General features: G+C 36.7%; 1 protein-coding gene across 3 annotated transcripts in view; it reads left to right on the forward strand.

The window, feature by feature from the left end:
- The window catches only part of cdh19 (cadherin 19, type 2), a 78,355-nt gene that overhangs the window by 39,354 nt on the left and 20,277 nt on the right, over positions 1-18,724 (forward strand). For all 3 annotated transcript variants that reach the window (XM_042713992.1, XM_042713993.1, XM_042713994.1), the window contains exons 5-8: positions 1,043-1,210; positions 8,794-8,981; positions 9,294-9,547; positions 11,519-11,655. In XM_042713992.1, coding sequence (XP_042569926.1) covers positions 1,043-1,210; positions 8,794-8,981; positions 9,294-9,547; positions 11,519-11,655 — 747 coding nt within the window. The remainder of the gene's footprint in view (positions 1-1,042; positions 1,211-8,793; positions 8,982-9,293; positions 9,548-11,518; positions 11,656-18,724) is intronic.

Consider the following 18,724-nt stretch of genomic DNA (forward strand, 5'->3'; position numbering starts at 1 on the left):
CCCACCCACCCAACTCACAGCTTCTTTAGTCTGCTGCCATCAGGGAGGAGACTGCGGAGTCTCCAGGCCAGGACCAGCAGACTAAAGGACAGCTTCATTCATCAGGCTGTCAGGAAGCTGAACTTCCTCCCGACCTTGCAACCCCCCCCCCCCCTTGCCCCCCCAGCTCCCACATCCCAAGGTCCTTCCACTCCCCCCTCCCACTAACAATTGTGACCTGCACCAGACACTTTGTGCAGCATTGGTCTGCTCACTGCCTCATTCAGCTACCTCTTCAGACAGTTTAATAAAGAACTGCTCTCTGAGCTTTTTGTCACTTAATCAGACTGAATAAGCTCTCTTGCACTATAATCATTTTTTCTGCACTGTTTGTTTACTTCACTGGTTTGCACTTTATCTGCCATGTGCCTTGTGCTACTTTATTTAACTTTTTATTTTTATTTTTTAAAAGTCCTTATTTGTATATTTGTCTAGTTGTATTTTATATTTAATCTGTATCTATCTGTATTTTTATGCTCTACTGTTAGTGTTATCTGTATGCACCAAGGGTCTGAGAGTAACACAATTTCAATTCTCTGTATGTATGCTGTACATGTGGAAGAATTGACAATAAAGCAGACTTGACTTATACACTCATACCCTTATTTATCTAACACACATACTTAGTCTACACTTCAATTTGCACATAATATACCTGTACATACAAAACTGTCTATTGTTTTATAGCGGCACATACAATTGTCAATTTATATATTGTTATTCCTTATTTACTTTTTTTTTTTAATCTGTGTTTTTGTTCTATCGCTGTCATTCTGTTGCACTGTGGAAGCTTTTGTCATGAAAAAAATTCCTTGTATGTGAAAACATACCTGGCAATAAAGCTCATTCTAATTCTGATTCTGAGACAAGGAAACACAGGCTAAAATCAAGACAGGTCTCTGTCAGATTGAAGGTGTGATATTCCAGGAAAAAATGTTTACAGCAGCTTTAAATGTCCAAATACTATCTGTGCTCAGTTTATTTTTATTTTTCTCCAACACAGGTATAATTGTGACATCATGGCCTAATATGGACAGAGAAGCCAGGGAGACATATCTGGTTGTGGTTCAAGTGAAAGATATGCTTGGACTCACTGGAGGCTACAGTGCCACAACCACGGTGACCATCAGCCTGATGGATGTTAATGACAACGGACCTACTTTCCAGCACAGTGAGAATCCAAAACATGATCGTAACATATTTCAGTCAATCAAACAGTTGAATTATGTTAAATCCCAAAAACTTTCATGAACATATAGTATCATATATATAATGCAATAAAGCAGTGCTTCCCTTATGCAAAGAAAATATATTTCCTAATATATGAATGATCTATATATTAAATGACATAATGGTATATTAGAAATTATACTGAATAATATATTGTGTAAATATATTACAATATATTGAATAATACATTAGGAATTGCTGCTTTTCATATTTACTTACATATCACTATACACTCACCTAAAGGATTATTAGGAACACCTGTTCAATTTCTCATTAATTTAATTATTTATTTGAACGGTCACATGGCAGTTGCTTGAATGCATTTTAGGGGTGTGGTCCTGGTCAAGACAATCTCCTGAACTCCAAACTGAATGTCAGAATGGGAAAGAAAGGTGATTTAAGCAATTTTGAGCGTGGCATGGTTGTTGGTGCCAGACGGGGCCGGTCTCATTATTTCACAATCTGCTCAGTTACTGGGATTTTCACGCACAACCATTTCTAGGGTTTACAAAGAATGGTGTGAAAAGGGAAAAACATCCAGTATGCGGCAGTCCTGTGGGCGAAAATGCCTTGTTGATGCTAGAGGTCAGAGGAGAATGGGCCGACTGATTCAATCTGATAGAAGAGCAACTTTGACTGAAATAACCACTTGTTACAACCGAGGTATGCAGCAAAGCCTTTGTGAAGCCACAACACGCACAACCTTGAGGCGGATGTGCTACAACAGCAGAAGACCCCACCGGGTACCACTCATCTCCACTACAAATAGGAAAGAGGCTACAATTTGAACGAGCTCACCAAAATTGAACAGCTGAAGACTGGAAAAATGTTGCCTGGTCTGATGAGTCTCAATTTCTGTTGAGACATTCAGATGGTAGAGTCAGAATTTGGCATAAACAGAATGAGAACATGGATCCATCATGCCTTGTTACCACTGTGCACGCTGGTGGTGGTGGTGTAATGGTGTGGGGGATGTTTTCTTGGCACACTTTAGGCCCCTTAATGCCAATTGGGCATCGTTTAAATGCCATGGCCTATCTGAGCATTGTTTCTGACCATGTCCATCCCTTTATGACCACCATGTACCCATCCTCTGATGGCTACTTCCAGCAGGATAATGCACCATGTCACAAAGCTCGAATCATTTCAAATTGGTTTCTTGAACATGACAATGAGTTCACTGTACTAAAATGGCCCCCACAGTCACCAGATCTAAACCCAATAGAGCATCTTTGGGATGTGGTGGAATGGGAGCTTCGTGCCCTGGATGTGCATCCCACAAATCTCCATCAACTGCAAGATGCTATCCTATCAATATGGGGCAACATTTCTAAAGAATGCTTTCAGCACCTTGTTGAATCAATGCCACGTAGAATTAAGGCAGTTCTGAAGGCGAAAGGGGGTCAAACACAGTATTAGTATGGTGTCCCTAATAGTCCTTTAGGTGAGTGTATATGTCATTTTATATTCAGTAATACACTTTATAATATATAGATGTACATGTGATAAGATTTGGTAATGCATGTGTAAAAATATATTGAACATATATTCATGAAGTATATATACACATATATGGAAATATATATTTCTTATATTTAACAATCATTTATGATATACATGTTTCATATTTTAAAACATAGCTAGCTTACAACAGCATAAGCACACCTACTCATAATAAAGCACTTAATGAACAGACGATCACTGTGCTGAACAGTGCACTACCATTACCTTTTTAAATAAAGTAACATATAATTTAGCAGTGTTTGGCCAATCATCTTCCTGACCACAGACTCTACTCTTCTGCACAATGATAACACCACAAACTTGCACATACCAGAAACCCTTTAACATTTCAAAATAATACAACATTAACTCCTTTGCTGTCACCCCCTATTTTCGGCATGGAGACACAAATTGCATACCCAAAATAAAAAAGGTTGCTGCTCATGAGTCTTTCTGACTAGATTCATAATAAATAGATGTTCACAAAGTTGACACTTCAAAGTTTACTGTTCAGAATTACTCGGACTGTTTATATATATATATATATATATATATATATATATATATATATATATATATATATATATATAAGCTCAAACATATAAACCTGATTCCAAAAAAGTTGGGACACTGTACAAATTGTGAATAAAAACAGAATGAAATGATGTGGAAGTTACAAATTTCAATATTTTATTCAGAATACAACATAGATGACATATCAAATGTTTAAACTGAGAAAATGTATAATTTTAAGGGAAAAATTAAGTTGATTTTAAATTTCATGGCATCAACACATCTCAAAAAAGTTGGGACAAGGCCATGTTTACCACAGTGTGGCATCCCCTCTTCTTTTTATAACAGTCTGCAAATGTCTGGGAACTGAGGAGACAAGTTGCTCAAGTTTAGGAATAGGAATGTTGTCCCATTCTTGTCTAATATAGGCTTCTAGTTGCTCAACTGTCTTAGGTCTTCTTTGTCACATCTTCCTTTTTATGATGCTCCAAATGTTTTCTATGGGTGAAAGATCTGGACTGCAGGCTGGCCATTTCAGTACTGGGATCCTTCTTCTACGCAGCCATGATGTTGTAATTGATGCAGTATGTGGTCTGGCATTGTCATGTTGGAAAATGCAAGGTCTTCCCTGAAAGAGAAGATGTCTGGATGGGAGCATATTTTGTTCTATAACTTGAATATACCTTTCAGCATTGATGGTGCCTTTCCAGAAATGTAAGCTGCCCATGCCACACGCACTCATACAACCCCCTACCATCAGAGATGCAGGCTTCTGAACTGAGCGCTGATAACAACTTGGGTTGTCCTTGTCCTCTTTAGTCTGAATGACATGGCGTCCCAGTTTTCCAAAAAGAACTTCAAATTTTGATTCGTCTGACCACAGAACGAAGTATTCCTGAGCCCATGTTGTGATTTCCATTACAGTAGCATTCCTGTATGTGATGCAGTGCCGTCTAAGGGCCTGAAGATCACGGGCATCCAGTATGGTTTTCTGGCCTTGACCCATACGCACAGAGATGTTCCAGATTCTCTGAATCTTTGGATTATATTATGCAATGAAAATGATGAAAACTTCAGACTATTTGCAATTTTTCTCTGAGAAAACTTCTTTCTGATATTGCTCCACTATTTTTCACCGCATAATTTGGGGAATTGGTGATCCTCTGCCCATCTTGACTTCTGAGAGACACTGCCACTCTGAGAGGCTCTTTTTATACCCAATCATGTTGCCAATTGACCTAATAAGTTGCAAATTGGTCCTCCAGCTGTTCCTTATATGTACATTTAACTTTACCTGCCTCTTATTGCTACCTGTCCCAACGTTTTTGGAATGTGTAGCTCTCATGAAATCCAAAATGAGCCAATATTTGCCATGACATTTCAAAATGTCTCACTTTCAACATTTGATATGTTATCTATATTCTATTGTGAATAAAATATAAGTTTATGAGATTTGTAAATTATTCCATTCATTTTTTACTCACAATTTGTACAGTGTCCCAAATTTTTGGAATCGGGTTTGTAAAAACAAAAATAAAAATAATAAAAACATTTTGTAACATAAACTTTTTAAATGTATTAAAAATGTTTTGCTGTCGTAAATGGTTTTAGAAACACAATGAAGTCTACTAATGGTTCATTTCAAATTTCAGGACATAATCTCTAAAACCATGACATAAAGACCATGTCATGTGTGTTTTTAGAGGAGGCTAATAAAAGGCTAAGAAAATTTATTTATGGCCCCCTGTAAACTCTCCTGTAAGCTGTAGCCTCATGTCTGGCGCGGCAAACTGCCCCATTCATGATTCTTTTGTTGTCTCTAGACAAACTTTTCACACCTCCGCCAGGTATGAGACATTATCCTCATTATTCCTTTATCATTATTCTTTTTTTTTTTTATTCGGCCATTAGTAGCCTTTATTCTGGCATTACAAGGTTAACCAAACCACATTGCTTCAATCCCAGTATACATTTACCCAACTATTATCAAAAGTCTTTCTAAAATAATACAACAAAACATTTTCTTATGTCCTGACATGAATTATGACAAAATACATTATGAAGAAGAACTGCACCTGTTCTGCAGCTGCATTTGAGCTAACATTAGCATCAAGCAACATAAGACAATTTATGAGATTATTAGTACATTTTTACTCAAAACTCACTTTAAAACACCAACGAGTGTTTGTAATAACTTCCTTTTGCGATCTCATGTGGAATTTGATCATTTACTGTTGTTAAAATATGGTATTTATAGCCTTTTATATTGCTGCAAAAATTAGCATTTCAGATGTACACATTCTTTATTATTAAAAATACCCCGAATCTCAAGAAAATCACATACAATCCATATAATATCGTAATCGTGTGTTTATTATTTGGATATTTCGTGAGTACACAGTGAGTACACAGTGAGATGCACAGTTATCCACCGATCTGGACGAGCTCACAGAGACTGTAACATATTATATCAGTTTTTGTGAGGATATGTGTATTCCTACCAGGGCTCATCTAACCTACAACAATGACAAACCGTGGTTCACTGCAAAACTCAGACAGCTCCATCAGGCCAAAGAAGATGCTTACAGGAAGGGGGACAATGTCTTGTATAAACAGGCTAAACACACACTGGAAAAGGAGATCAGAGTGGCAAAGAGGAATTATTCTGAAAAAATAAGGACTCAGCATCAGTGTGGAAAAGTCTGAAGGAGATCACCAATTACAAGACACCATCCCCCAGCACTGTGGAGAATCAACAACTGGCAGACAATCTGAACAATTTTTACTGCAGGTTTGAAAGAACACCCATCACCCTCCCTGAACACCTCTCCAAACAACCGCTCACACATGAAATCATTTGAAAAACTGGTGCTGGCCCACCTGAAAAACATTGCTGGACCCTTGCTGGATCCTCTTCAGTTTGCCTACAGAGCAAACATGTCTGTGGATGACGCAGTAAACACTGGACTACATTATGTTCTGCAACATCTAGACAGACAAGGGACTTATGTGAGGATTCTGTTGGTGGACTTCAGCTCGGCCTTTAACACTATCATCCCAAACCTTTTCCTGCCTAAACTAACTCCGCTCTCCGTGCCCACCTCCGTCTGTCAGTGGATCAACAGTTTCCTGACAGACAGGCAGCAGCTAGTGAGGCTGGGAAAATACATATCCAGCACCCATATAATCAGCACTGGAGCTCCTCAGGGCTGTGTTCTCTCCCCACTGCTCTTCTCCCTGTACACCAACGACTGCACATCTTATGACCCCTCTGTCAAGCTCCTGAAGTTTGCTGATGACAACACCCTCATCGGCCTCATTCAGGACGGTGACAAGTCTGCTTACAGACAGGAGGTTAAAGAGCTGGCCGTCTGGTGTAGTCTCAACAACCTGGAGCTGAACACGCTCAAAACAGTGGAGATGATAGTGGACTTCAGGAGAAACCCCCCTGCACTCCCCCACTCACCATCATGTACAGCACTGTGACTGCAGTGGAGTCATTCAGATTCCTAGGCACCACAATCTCTCAGGACCTGAAGTGGGAGATTCACATTGACTCCATTGTGAAAAAAGCCCAGCAGAGGTTGTACTTCCTTCGCCAGCTGAGGAAATTCAACCTACCACAAGAGCTGCTGAAACAGTTCTACGCCACCATCATTGAATCAGTCCTCTGCACTCCAGTAGTTGTCTGGTTCAGCTCAGCTACCAAATCTGACCTCAGAAGACTACAGAGGGTAGTCCGGACTGCTGAGCGAATCATCGGTACAACCTTCCCTTCTATTCAAGAACTGTACTTATGCAGAGTGGGCAAAAGGACTGGCAAAATCGCTCTGGACCCCTCACATCCAGCCCTCTTCCTCTTTGAACTGTTGCCATCTGGTTGACACTACAGAGCTCTGAGTGCCAGAATGGCCAGACACAGGAACAGTTTCTTCCCTCAGGCAATCCATCTAATGAACATTTGACAATAACTATGGAGAACACAACACTATTTATACACACATACACTTATTTATCTAACACACATACTTAGTCTACACTTCAAATTTGCACATAATATACCTGTACATACAAAACTGCCTATTGTAATATACCTGCACATACAATTTTCAATTTGTATATTGTTATTCTTTACTGACTTATTTTTTATTCTTTTATTATGTGTTTTTTGTTCTGTCTCTGTCATTCTGTTGCACTGCGGAAGCTTCTGTCACGAAAACAAATGTAAACATACCTGGCAATAAAGCTCATTCTGATTCTGACAGTTATGATTGACAAGCGACAGATGAATCAGGTTTCCTCTGAGTCAGAGCACGAGCACGGAAGAGTAAACTTACTGAGACAGCCCAGGGAGCTGCTAATTCAGTGCAGATCACATAAATCAGTGGAAAATGAATAGAAATTATGATTCTGTCTGAAGAAATATGAAGTAAACATGTAAATATATTCATGGCCGGAGAGGGATGCAATTTCAGGCTGAGAAATCTCACACTTATCCAGGCCACACAGAAAAAAAGGGGCCAAAATTGTATCTTTTGGGGTACAACAGCTTGACACTGTAGCAATACTCTTAAAATTACTTATCTTTATACCTTTTTTCACCCCTAATAGGAACATATTAGTAGCTTAGAGTAGTAAGTCATACCCTTAAAGGGTTACTCCTACCCAAAATGAACATTTTGTCATTAATCACTTACCCCCATGTTGTTCCACACGTTTATGTGATTTTTTTGTATTCTTAAAGGGTTTTAAGATATTTTGGATTAAAACCGGGAGACTTGAGACTGTCCCATAGACTGCCAAGTAAGTGACACTGTCAAGGTCCAGGAAAGTATGAAAAGCATCATCAGAATAGTCCAACTGCCATCAGTGATTCAACCATAATGTTATGAAGCAAGGAGAATACTTTTTGTAAACTAAGAAAAAAAAAGAAAAAAAAACCCACTTTATTCAGCAATTCCTCTTCTCTGTGTCTCTCCAAATCAGTGTAGCGCCATTTTGACAAATCTTAGCAGTATTGCATCCTATCCAAAGTTCTCTGACACTACAGCTTCCCAACCAAAAGACCCTTTGGTTTGTCTGAACTTCTGTATAATTTCTGTGCTAATTTTGGCCAAGTTTTTGGATCAGATCTCTGATCTTTGTTAAACAGTAAAGAGCACTTAAAGAAGTAGGGCTAACTCATGCTTTCTTTGTATAGCAGCCAATGGTCCACACAAACATCTTAATAAATAACATTAAATAACATCTTAGAATGTTGTGATGGGAAATGTTAGGTTAGGGGAAGAGTTAGAGGACAGAAAATATAATTAGCATGGTATAAAAGTAATAGAGGTCAATGGAAAATTCACACCATGTCAAAAATGCATATGGGTATGTGAGTAATGACACTTTACATTATTATCAGCATTCAGTGGTTTATTGCATTATGTATTTTTTTTCTGTTTCTGTTGCCAAAGCACATAAATGTTATTGAACGTGTTTTGTCATTTTCCTCTTTATGTCCAGATTTGTACACATTTGCTATATCAGAGTCAGCACCAGTGGGTACCACATTGGGAAGAATAATGGCGGATGATGGTGATGTTGGTCTGAACGCTAAAATGAACTACAGTTTAGAAGATCTTGAGGAGAGCAGCACCTTCACAATCCAGACAGACCCTGACACTCAAGAGGGGATTGTCATACTGGCTCAGGTCTTACAGTACAATACAGATATATGCTTATGTAATCATCATCATTTATCTAAGTTGTTTAAATTATATTTTTCTGATATCCATGATAATTTTTCACAAATGTTGGGCATGATGTTCTCAGAAACAAATTCAAGACACATTTATATTTGTACAAAATAATTAATATTTTATATTCGATTTTAAATATTATATTATTATTAAATATTTTAAGTCATAATTAATAATTGAATTCATAATGTTAATTTTCAAATTGGCAATTACTGGACAACTGTTTTATGTTTGTCTTTTATAAGTGTTCTCTTGTCTCTGTAGCCACTGGATTATGAGACCAAGAGGCGGTTCGTCATTGCTGTAGAGGCCATCAATGAAAACATAGACACACGTTTTATGAGTGCATATGAGTTTCGTGACAGGACAACAATCAAAATCACCGTGACAAATGTGGATGAACCACCCATATTTTATGAAACACCTTATAATTGGAAGGTTCTAGAGAGTGCCCAAATAGGCACTCAAGTTGGTACAGTCTATGCTAAAGACACTGACACAACCAACAATGCCATAAGGTAATTTTTTCCCTTTTCTCCTTTCTTATTTTGACCTATATTACCTCCTAAAAGTCAGATTAGAATGACATTATATCTTAGGATAAACATTGTGACTCCATGGTGACTCTATAGTGCGTTTAAAATATTGCTTAGTTCATTTCGAAAAGTCCATGTCGACTTCTAGCTTAATCAGTGGCATATGTAAGTGGCAGCACTGCAATGGCCAGATCAAAAAAGCCATGGGCATAGACATCATAAAACCCTCAACACCCCAAAGCCCACTTAGCAATGTGACACAATAACTGCTTTTGCCAGTGATATTCAGGGTTTCTGACAGGATAGAATTACATGGAAATGCAATCACGGGAGCAATGTTGGCATCCAAATATGTGTTTATTTAAGACAAAATTGCAAAAATGTGCAAGTAAATAACGTTAAGATCATAAATAAAACAAAGATTAAAAATAAAAAGTCTAATAAATATAACACAACTGGGGCCAGAGTGTATCGTGTTAAAATAGTGCTACAACAACCTTTTTCGACTTACAGTACTCTTAACAATCCATTCACTAGTCCTGCTTGCTACTATGGTTAGGATTGACAGCAATCTTGTTTTTTTTTTATGTACACGTCTTTCCAACTTCTACAAATTGGAAGATACCATTTTTATAAAATTAACTATTCTCTCACCATATTTAATAGTAAATAAGTACATCAGATAATTTAGAACAAGAATTAAATACAACATAGATAAATACAATTGCTTATTGAGAATTCAGTCGTCAAATGTAACTGAGGTCTTCAATCCTTATCCATATACAAAGCTGAGCGAATGTACCTCCAGCTGTGAACTCAAATAGACCACCATGCCTAATCTATATAAATACTAACATTAAAAGATGTGAGGTCTACATGATCCTGAGAACTAGAGACAGGTCTACATTCTTTCACAGTTTAATTCTTATCAAGAGTTAATTGAGAAACAGACCTCCATTTATTGATGCAAGCAGTGATGATCCACCAAGAGGACCATGTCAAGGTCATTTGTATGTGCCACACTTCCTTTTGCCAGTTGGAGGCACTCTGTGAACCACAACTGCTGCCACATCCATGTGATCTATGATCAACCTATTTGATTTCATTCAGACAATGCATGTAGACAATATGAGACAGTTTCCCTTTTTTTCATTAATCTCTCTCCATCGCAACTGTTGAACAAATTTATTGAGAGGAGTATTTCAGGGCCTGCAATTTAAAAAATAAAAAAATAATATTAAATCTTAAAAGGATTCTGTTCCTGTTGGGCAGAGATAATGACTGTGATTTTAAAAGTTGTACAGCTTGATGACAGCAATATATGAACCAAGTATGGCGACTAGGTAAAACTGACCCCACTACTTTAGTTTAAAAATACCCCAAAACCATTAAAAAAAAAAAAAGAAAGAAAGAAAGAAAGAAAGAAAAATTTAAAACTTTTTTTTTTTAACCCCAAACCTTTGGGGAAAACAACTACTAATTATAATAATAATAATAAATGAAAGGGAGCTGTTTACAAAATATTGACATGCTGTAGCTTAGAATCATTCATGAAATTGTGTTTTATACTGTTAGACCAGAGGATAAAAATAATGGCGCTATATAATCTTCTGTAGAGTTAATTTATTGCAGATATTGAAGTTGTAATTATAACTGAAATTATTCATAACTGATCAAAGAACTTGACACTTTTTTCCTATTTCCCTAGTTGGATGTGTTGTTTGGTACAGTTGTTTGTAAATTTGGAGCAATCTGGAGAAACAGACTAAAGGATTCCGAGTCTACAGAAAAAAAATACATTATGTTTGCCATACCATCTATGTGCTTGGCCAGACAGCCCATGATTGTTTGATTTACCTGCAGTTTGTGCATGGTTGAAATCTGCATATGGTAACAAATGAGGGAAGTATATGAAAAAAAAACCTCAAAATAACAACTGTTTTCCTTAAACAGATACAGCATTTTAAAGAGCAGTGACACACGACAGATGTTCAAAATTGATCCCAGTAATGGGACAGTGTATGTGGCCAACCTTTTGGATCGAGAAACAGCAGCCTGGTACAACTTGACCATCAACGCCAGAGAGAACAGTGAGCACATTTTTGTCACTAACATGCATCAACCACTGACTAACACATATTTGAATATACATGTACAGTACAGTTTGGATTTGTATATACATATACAGTACAGATGAATCGTCTGTTCTGGGTTTGAGTTTTGCGCTGCAGTCAGTTCAGTTTCCTGTCTTTGTTCATCTGTTACCATGAGGCCTGTTTCATAAAGTGCGCTAAGAAAAGTGGAGATTTTAGTCCAAAACCTGACTTGAAATAACAATCAATCAATCCGGGCTAAAGCGGTTCCATAAACGAAAAAATTTAAGTTTACGCAATTTCACTAATTTGACCAGGTTCAATGAGTCAAGATAATGTGATGTGCATGCTTATTCTTAAGCAGCCCTTTTATCCCCTTTGGATAACAGCATCTGCTAAATGATTAAATGTAATCCGAATCAAATTGATCCACCATGACAAACAGCGAATATATTTGTGCTGTTTAATGCATTTGAGACTTTGTGTTTTCCTCAGTGCATTACTGACATAACTGATATTCTAGATTTGTAAATGTTAGAAAGTAATGCAAACATATCCATTTTGCTGTCAGGAGTGGGCAAGGCTTATGTGATTCTAATGTTCTACTAATAACCATAAAAGGTAGCTGTCATAAAACCAGTGCAAAGGCTGCATGGCTAAAAACTGCTGATCAACTGAACGTGCAAGTATCAACCATGTTAAAATATTTTCATATATCTTAAAACAATATCAATAAATCTTGGGCACAATACATTAAACACAGTCAATTGTGGCCTACAGTCGTGGCTAAAAGTTTTGGCAGTGACATAAATTTTGTGTTTTGCAAAGTTTGCTGCTTCAGTATTTGTAGATTATTTTTCCAAGTTTTTATGGTATACTGAAAAAATAATGATAAGCATATCATAAGTTTTAAAGGCTTTTATTGGCAAAAAATATATAATGAGTCAATATTTACAGTGTCGACCCTTGTTCTTCATAATCTCTGCAATTCACTTTGGCATGCTGGATATTAGCTTCTGGGCCAAATCCTGACTGATATTGATTCATTCTTGCCTTATTAGTTTTCAGAGTTGATCACACTTTGTAGGCTTCTACTTGTCCACTCACCTTTTGAGGACTGACCACAGGTTCTCTATGGGATTTTTTAATAGATTTGGTGCTGTGTCGGATGGATATTGGTGCTGCAGAATCTTAGCTTTTTTTCCAATTTAAACAACCTAAAATTACTATCGTACCAAATAATAACATTTTACAGTATATATTTTACAGAGAAGACGATGGCAGAAGAGTTTCAAAACGACATGCAAAAGCACCTGTTTTAAAAATATTGTGGATTTTGAAAAGCCTGGTGACTTCTGCCATTTATCTAAAGTGATTTTGTTAAACATTCGATTCTTATTTATTTGGTTCCAGTGTTTGCGGATTTAAATTTATTAAAAGTTTTTTTTTTTTTTTTTTTTAAGTATGCTATGTGTGGGATGTGTCTCCAATCTTTCTTAATCATTTTGCTGATAAACGTATTTTTATTTAATTGGTTCCACAGTCTTTACTGATCTTCAGTTTTGTAGGTAGGCCGTGTCTTATTTGTTATTTTTTATTAGGCGTATAGCATGGTGTATTTTTATTCGTTTTGTTAAAAGTTCTTTGTTCTGCATTGTATTTTGTTGTTGCTTGAATTGAATTCAAGCAATTGACACCGAATTGGAGCTAATTTGAAAGTGAAAGTAAAATGCGCACAGTGCTTTTAAGCTAATTAAAAGCGAAGGAAAGTGTTTTTACAAGTTATAATAAAATGGAAGGAAAGTGAGGAAAAAGAGGGAAAACTACCCCCCTCTTTTCCTCACCGTCACAACCCTAAATTATACCCATCTGTCTCACAATGTGCCGTCAATGTGCTGTTGCCGTTTTCAACCTCTTTCCATGCACAGATATTTTAGTTCAATTTTTTAAGTTATAAAGTCGTGTGAACAAAGCAAATCAGAAACTAAAGAAAACATAGAATTTGAGTTGTTTATTATTATTTAAAGAGTTAAGGATCAATGTTTAAATGTGTTTTGTTTCATGTGATTCCTACATGGTTCAAATCAGTCTGTTGACGTGTCATCCAGTTGTAATAGACAGATGGTTAATTTGAATGGGTTGTTTAACCTCATGTTATGTCTGTTGTGATGCATTCATAATAAATTCATGCTGCTGTTTATGCTTCATTTGTTGTTTGCTCATCTGGATTTAATTTCATATATGTATGTACACATGTACGTTTATCTTAATTGGTTTGGGGTGCTGTAAAAAACTACAAAGGGGTGCCATGCTTTCTAAAAGTTTGTAAACCACTGCTCTATGGGATTGAGATCCGGGGAGTTGCCTGGCCACGGATCCAAAATTTCAATGTAATGATCTTTGAGCCACTTCTTTATCACTCTTGCTTTGTGACATGGTGCTCCATCATGCTGGAAAATGCAGGAGTCATCACCAAATTGTTAATGGATTGTTGGAAGTCGTTGCTCTTGCAGGATGTTTTGGTACTATTCTTTAGTCATAGCAGTGACTTTGGGCAGAATTATGAAAGAGCCCACTCCCTTGGTGGAAAAGCAACCCCACACAAATAACTGCACCAGTCTTCTGCTGTCCAATCCTTGTACTTCCTGCAGAATTTCAGTCTGTACCTGATATTTTTCTTGGAGAAAAGTGGCTTCTTTGCTGTCCTTCTTGACACCAGGCCATTGTCCAAAAGTCTTGGCCTCACTGTGTGTGCAGATGCTCTCACACCAACCTGCTACCATTCCTGAGCAAGCTCTGTACCGCTGGAGTCACGATTCTGACTTCTTCACTGCAGTCGATCAACTCTCCTTGAAGTTCTTGATGATCCAGTAAATGGTTCTTTCAGGTGCAATATTCTTTGTAGCAATTTCCTTGCATGTGATGCCATTTTGATGCAAAGCGATGAAGGCTGCACATGTTTCTTTGGAGGTAACCATTGCTAACAAGAACAAAATGATTGGAAGCGCTTCTTCCCTCCTTTTATAGTAATCAGTCTGCTCTTACAATCTAATTTGTATGATAGTGATTTTAACTATCAAGTACTCATTCACACTTTCACATGTGCTGCTGATATGATTAGTCAATTAATGTTATCTGGTCGTTTTGTGTCAGGATCAAAAAACTGTGAAATTTGTTTGTTTTTTGGTGAAAAGTGCATTTTTTGGCCTATGAAGCTTTTAGCAATTATTTAAAATGCATCTGATCACTCTACACAATAATCTAAAAACAATGTAAATGAACTTTGCAAAACACAAAATTTATGTCACTGCCAGAACTTTTGGCCACAACTGTATATTTTTATTTATTTGATTTATCAAGTATAATTTTCTTGATTCTTTTATTTTTGTACTGATTGTGATTAATAAAGTCAAATAATTGTATGTGAGGGTCTCAGTGGTAATACCACTGCATTCCTATTGGTCAATGTTAGAGAAACTCAGCTTAGCCTGACATGGACCAGGTTAGTTTCCCAGCATAAGTTTCCACTATGACTAAGCTGGATCTATGTTAAATTTGCTTTATGGAACCAAATCATTTGACAATAAGTCAGACTAACTAAAATAATCATCTAGTCAAGTCAAGCTGCCTTTATTTATATAGCGCTTTATACAATACAGATTGTGTCAAAGCAGCTTTACAGCGTTAAACAATAAAAATGTGTGTTGATAATGCAAGAGGACAATAGAAAACAGTCAGTTTATCAGTTAAAGTCAGTTCATTGTTGATTAGATGATGTCATCGTCCAGCTCAGTTCAGTTCTCTTCCAATAGTGTCTAAGCAGTCAAGACAACAATGTTGCCAGAAATTGTGTTCCCAGCTAATTAAGACAAAGGTGACAGTGGCAAGGAACCAAAACTCTATCGGTGACAGAAATGGAGAAAAAAACTTTGTGAGAAACCAGGCTCAGTTGGGGGCCAGTTCTCCTTTGTCCAGATGAAACCAGCATGGTGTGGTTTAATTTCAGCCTGTAACACAGGTCAGATTGAGCAGAAGACTCGTCTGGTTCTAGTGGTCTTGTGCTTGGCCAATGGCCAACAAGGTCTTCACAGGGGATCTGTCTCTAGGGTACATCTAGTTGCCATTGTCTCTGCTGACATTCAGGGCTGAAGAGGTACTGGTTCACCATATGGACTGGATACAGATCCAGGATTATCTACATGATCTTGTATAACAGGACATGTCTTTTTTTGTTACCTTCACAGTGTTTGAATGATGAAAATATACACACAGAATGAATGTACCTGCACTGCCAAAAAAAAAAATAAAAAAAAAATAGTATTTTTCTCTTGTTTCCAGTCAAATTATGCGCAGATTCTTAAATCAAGATGCATTTTCAATAATAATAATAATAATAATAATAATAATAAAGTGTATTTTTCTTATTTAGCAAATTATGTGCCAATGGGGTAAGAAAAATAATGTTTCCATTTGCATTAAGATAATTTTTTACCCCACTCTGAGATGATTTTACCTGTTTTAAGTAAAATGCACTTAATTTAGATTCCAAAATACTCTGTAAGAAAAGAATTATGTATGAATGAATGAAGTATTTAAGCATCACTTACACTTTAAAACGGAGGGGAAGACTGAAAGAAGCTATGGGTGTACTGAGGAAAACCTGCTTGTGACCAGGGGGCTGTTTCATAAAACAAGTTTACCAAATAAGCCAGGCTTATTTCAGTTAGTCTGACTTATTTTCACTTGATTTGGTTTCATAAAGCAAAATTACCATAGCTCAAGCTCAGTCACTGTGGCAATTTATGCTGGAAACTAACCTGGTAAGGAGCAGGCTAAGCTGAGCTCCTCTAACACTGACCAGTAGGAACACATTGATATTACCACTGACTCTCTCACATAGACTACAACTATTTGTCATTTTATTATTAGTCCAGAAATAAAAGTATACAGAAAGTGCAACTGAAATGATCAAAATAAAAAATAGGCTATAACCATCTATATTTAATGTATTGTGCCCAAAATGTCATGACTTTTTATATATATATATATATATATATATATATATATATTATATATATATATATGAAAACATTTTAAACAACCTTTAAATGTTGTTGTTTTAAAATGTAGTTTTAAATTGGGGGCAACCCTGGGGGCTGTTTCATAAAAGACGCTAAGAAAAGCGGGGATTAAAGTCTAAAACCTGACTTGAAATAACCTTGAAATAAATTAATTGGGACTAAAGCAGTTTCATAAACGACAGTTTACTTTAAAGGGATACTCTACCCCAAAATGAAGATTTTGTCATTAATCTCTTACCCCCATGTCGTTCCAAACCTGTAAACGCTCTGTTTATCTTTGGAACACAATTTAAGATATTTTGGATGAAAACCTGGAGGCTTGAGACTGTCCCATAGACTGCCATGTAAATAACAAATAAAGTCGTCATCAGAATACTCCATCTGCCATCGGACGTGCAGTTATCTAGGTTATATGAAGTGACGGGAACACTTTTTGTTAGCGAAGAAAACAAAAATTATGACTTTATTCAACAATTAATTTGTCAACAGTCTCCTCTCTGTTTCTTCATAACACAGTATGCTGTGTATGCTCTTCTGTATCATCCGCACCACAAGGATGGGCTGAAGAGCATACAGAAGAGCATACACAACATACGGTGATATGGAGAGACACAGAGGAGACCGTTGACAAAGGAATTATTGAATAAAGTTGTTATTTTTGTTTCTGCTGCGCTCATGCGCCCTAAACAGATGGAGCGCAATAGAATAATGGCGCAATAATTCTGAATAAAATATGCATTCTGCTAAAATATTTGTTGTTGGACATTAAATGTGACACATGTAGAATTTTAATCCTACATATAAGTACATTTTTATCATAGCAGTGACTGTAAATCAAATGTAAGCTGCTAAGCCTTACTAAGCCTATCTCAAATTAGTTAATGTGTGTTCCTCTTATCAGTTAAAATGTAGTCTGATTTCTGTTATTTATTTTCATTTTTAATTCAGTGGTTTTAACTTTTAATTTGGTGTTTTAAATGCTTTAAAGAGCAATTTTAGATGGTAATAATGTTCTACTAATGACCATAAATGGTACAGCTGTCATAAAACTGAGAGAAAGGCTGCATGGCTAGAAACTGCTGATCAACTGAATGGGCAAGTAGCAACTATGTTCAAATGTTTTCATATACAGTATTTTAAAAAAAATCATCAAAATGGTAATATCGATGGGTTCCTATTGGTTCGTGTTAAAGGAGCTCAGCTTAGCCTGACAGTAGGTTCGTTTCCCAGCATAAGTTGGCACAGTGACTGAGCTTGAGCTATGGTAATTTTGCTTTATGAAACCAAATCAAGTGAAAATAAGTCAAACTAACGGAAATAAGCCTGGTTTATTCTGTAAACTTGTTTTATGAAACAGCCCCCAGGTTAGGTTCACATGGTAACTGACTCTGAGTATAGGTTACCTCTCTTTCAGAAACTGGTTTGATTTACCCTGCTTTCTCAGGTTTGACAAACCTTCCATTCTGAAACAGAAAACCAAGAGTTTCCCTCATTTCAGTGTTAACTTACAGATAACAGGACAGTGTACATGTGTCGGTATAAGCGGTGATTCTAACGTGCCATTAAGAAAAACTACCTTTGGTCAATTATATTTTGCTTTTAGAGGAACACTTGAGTGGAATAGACTCCCAGTAGAGTTGAAAGAATTAAAACAGTTAACGTGACATATGGTTATTGACCCATCAAAATTGTGATCATTTATAGTGATTCATGGATATGGTATGGTAGTCTGTAATTTTGTGTTTCCATAGTTTAGGTTTGTTTTTTCTTCTGCTTTACTAATTTGGTGTATTAATATGCTTTGTTTATATTTTCTCCCTTTGCTTAACATCAACCTGCCAAAAGGGACTAGGGATGAAAATTAGCCAGTGTTGGCTAAATCTGGTGCTTTTTACATATTTATGTATTATTTATGTTGGAGTTGTGCAAACACAGATGAACATGACACAACGAACTGGCACAGGACAGAAAACACTGGGAGAATA

Source organism: Cyprinus carpio, chromosome A24 (genome assembly GCF_018340385.1).
Source record: "Cyprinus carpio isolate SPL01 chromosome A24, ASM1834038v1, whole genome shotgun sequence".
NCBI classification, from domain to species: Eukaryota; Metazoa; Chordata; class Actinopteri; order Cypriniformes; family Cyprinidae; genus Cyprinus; species Cyprinus carpio.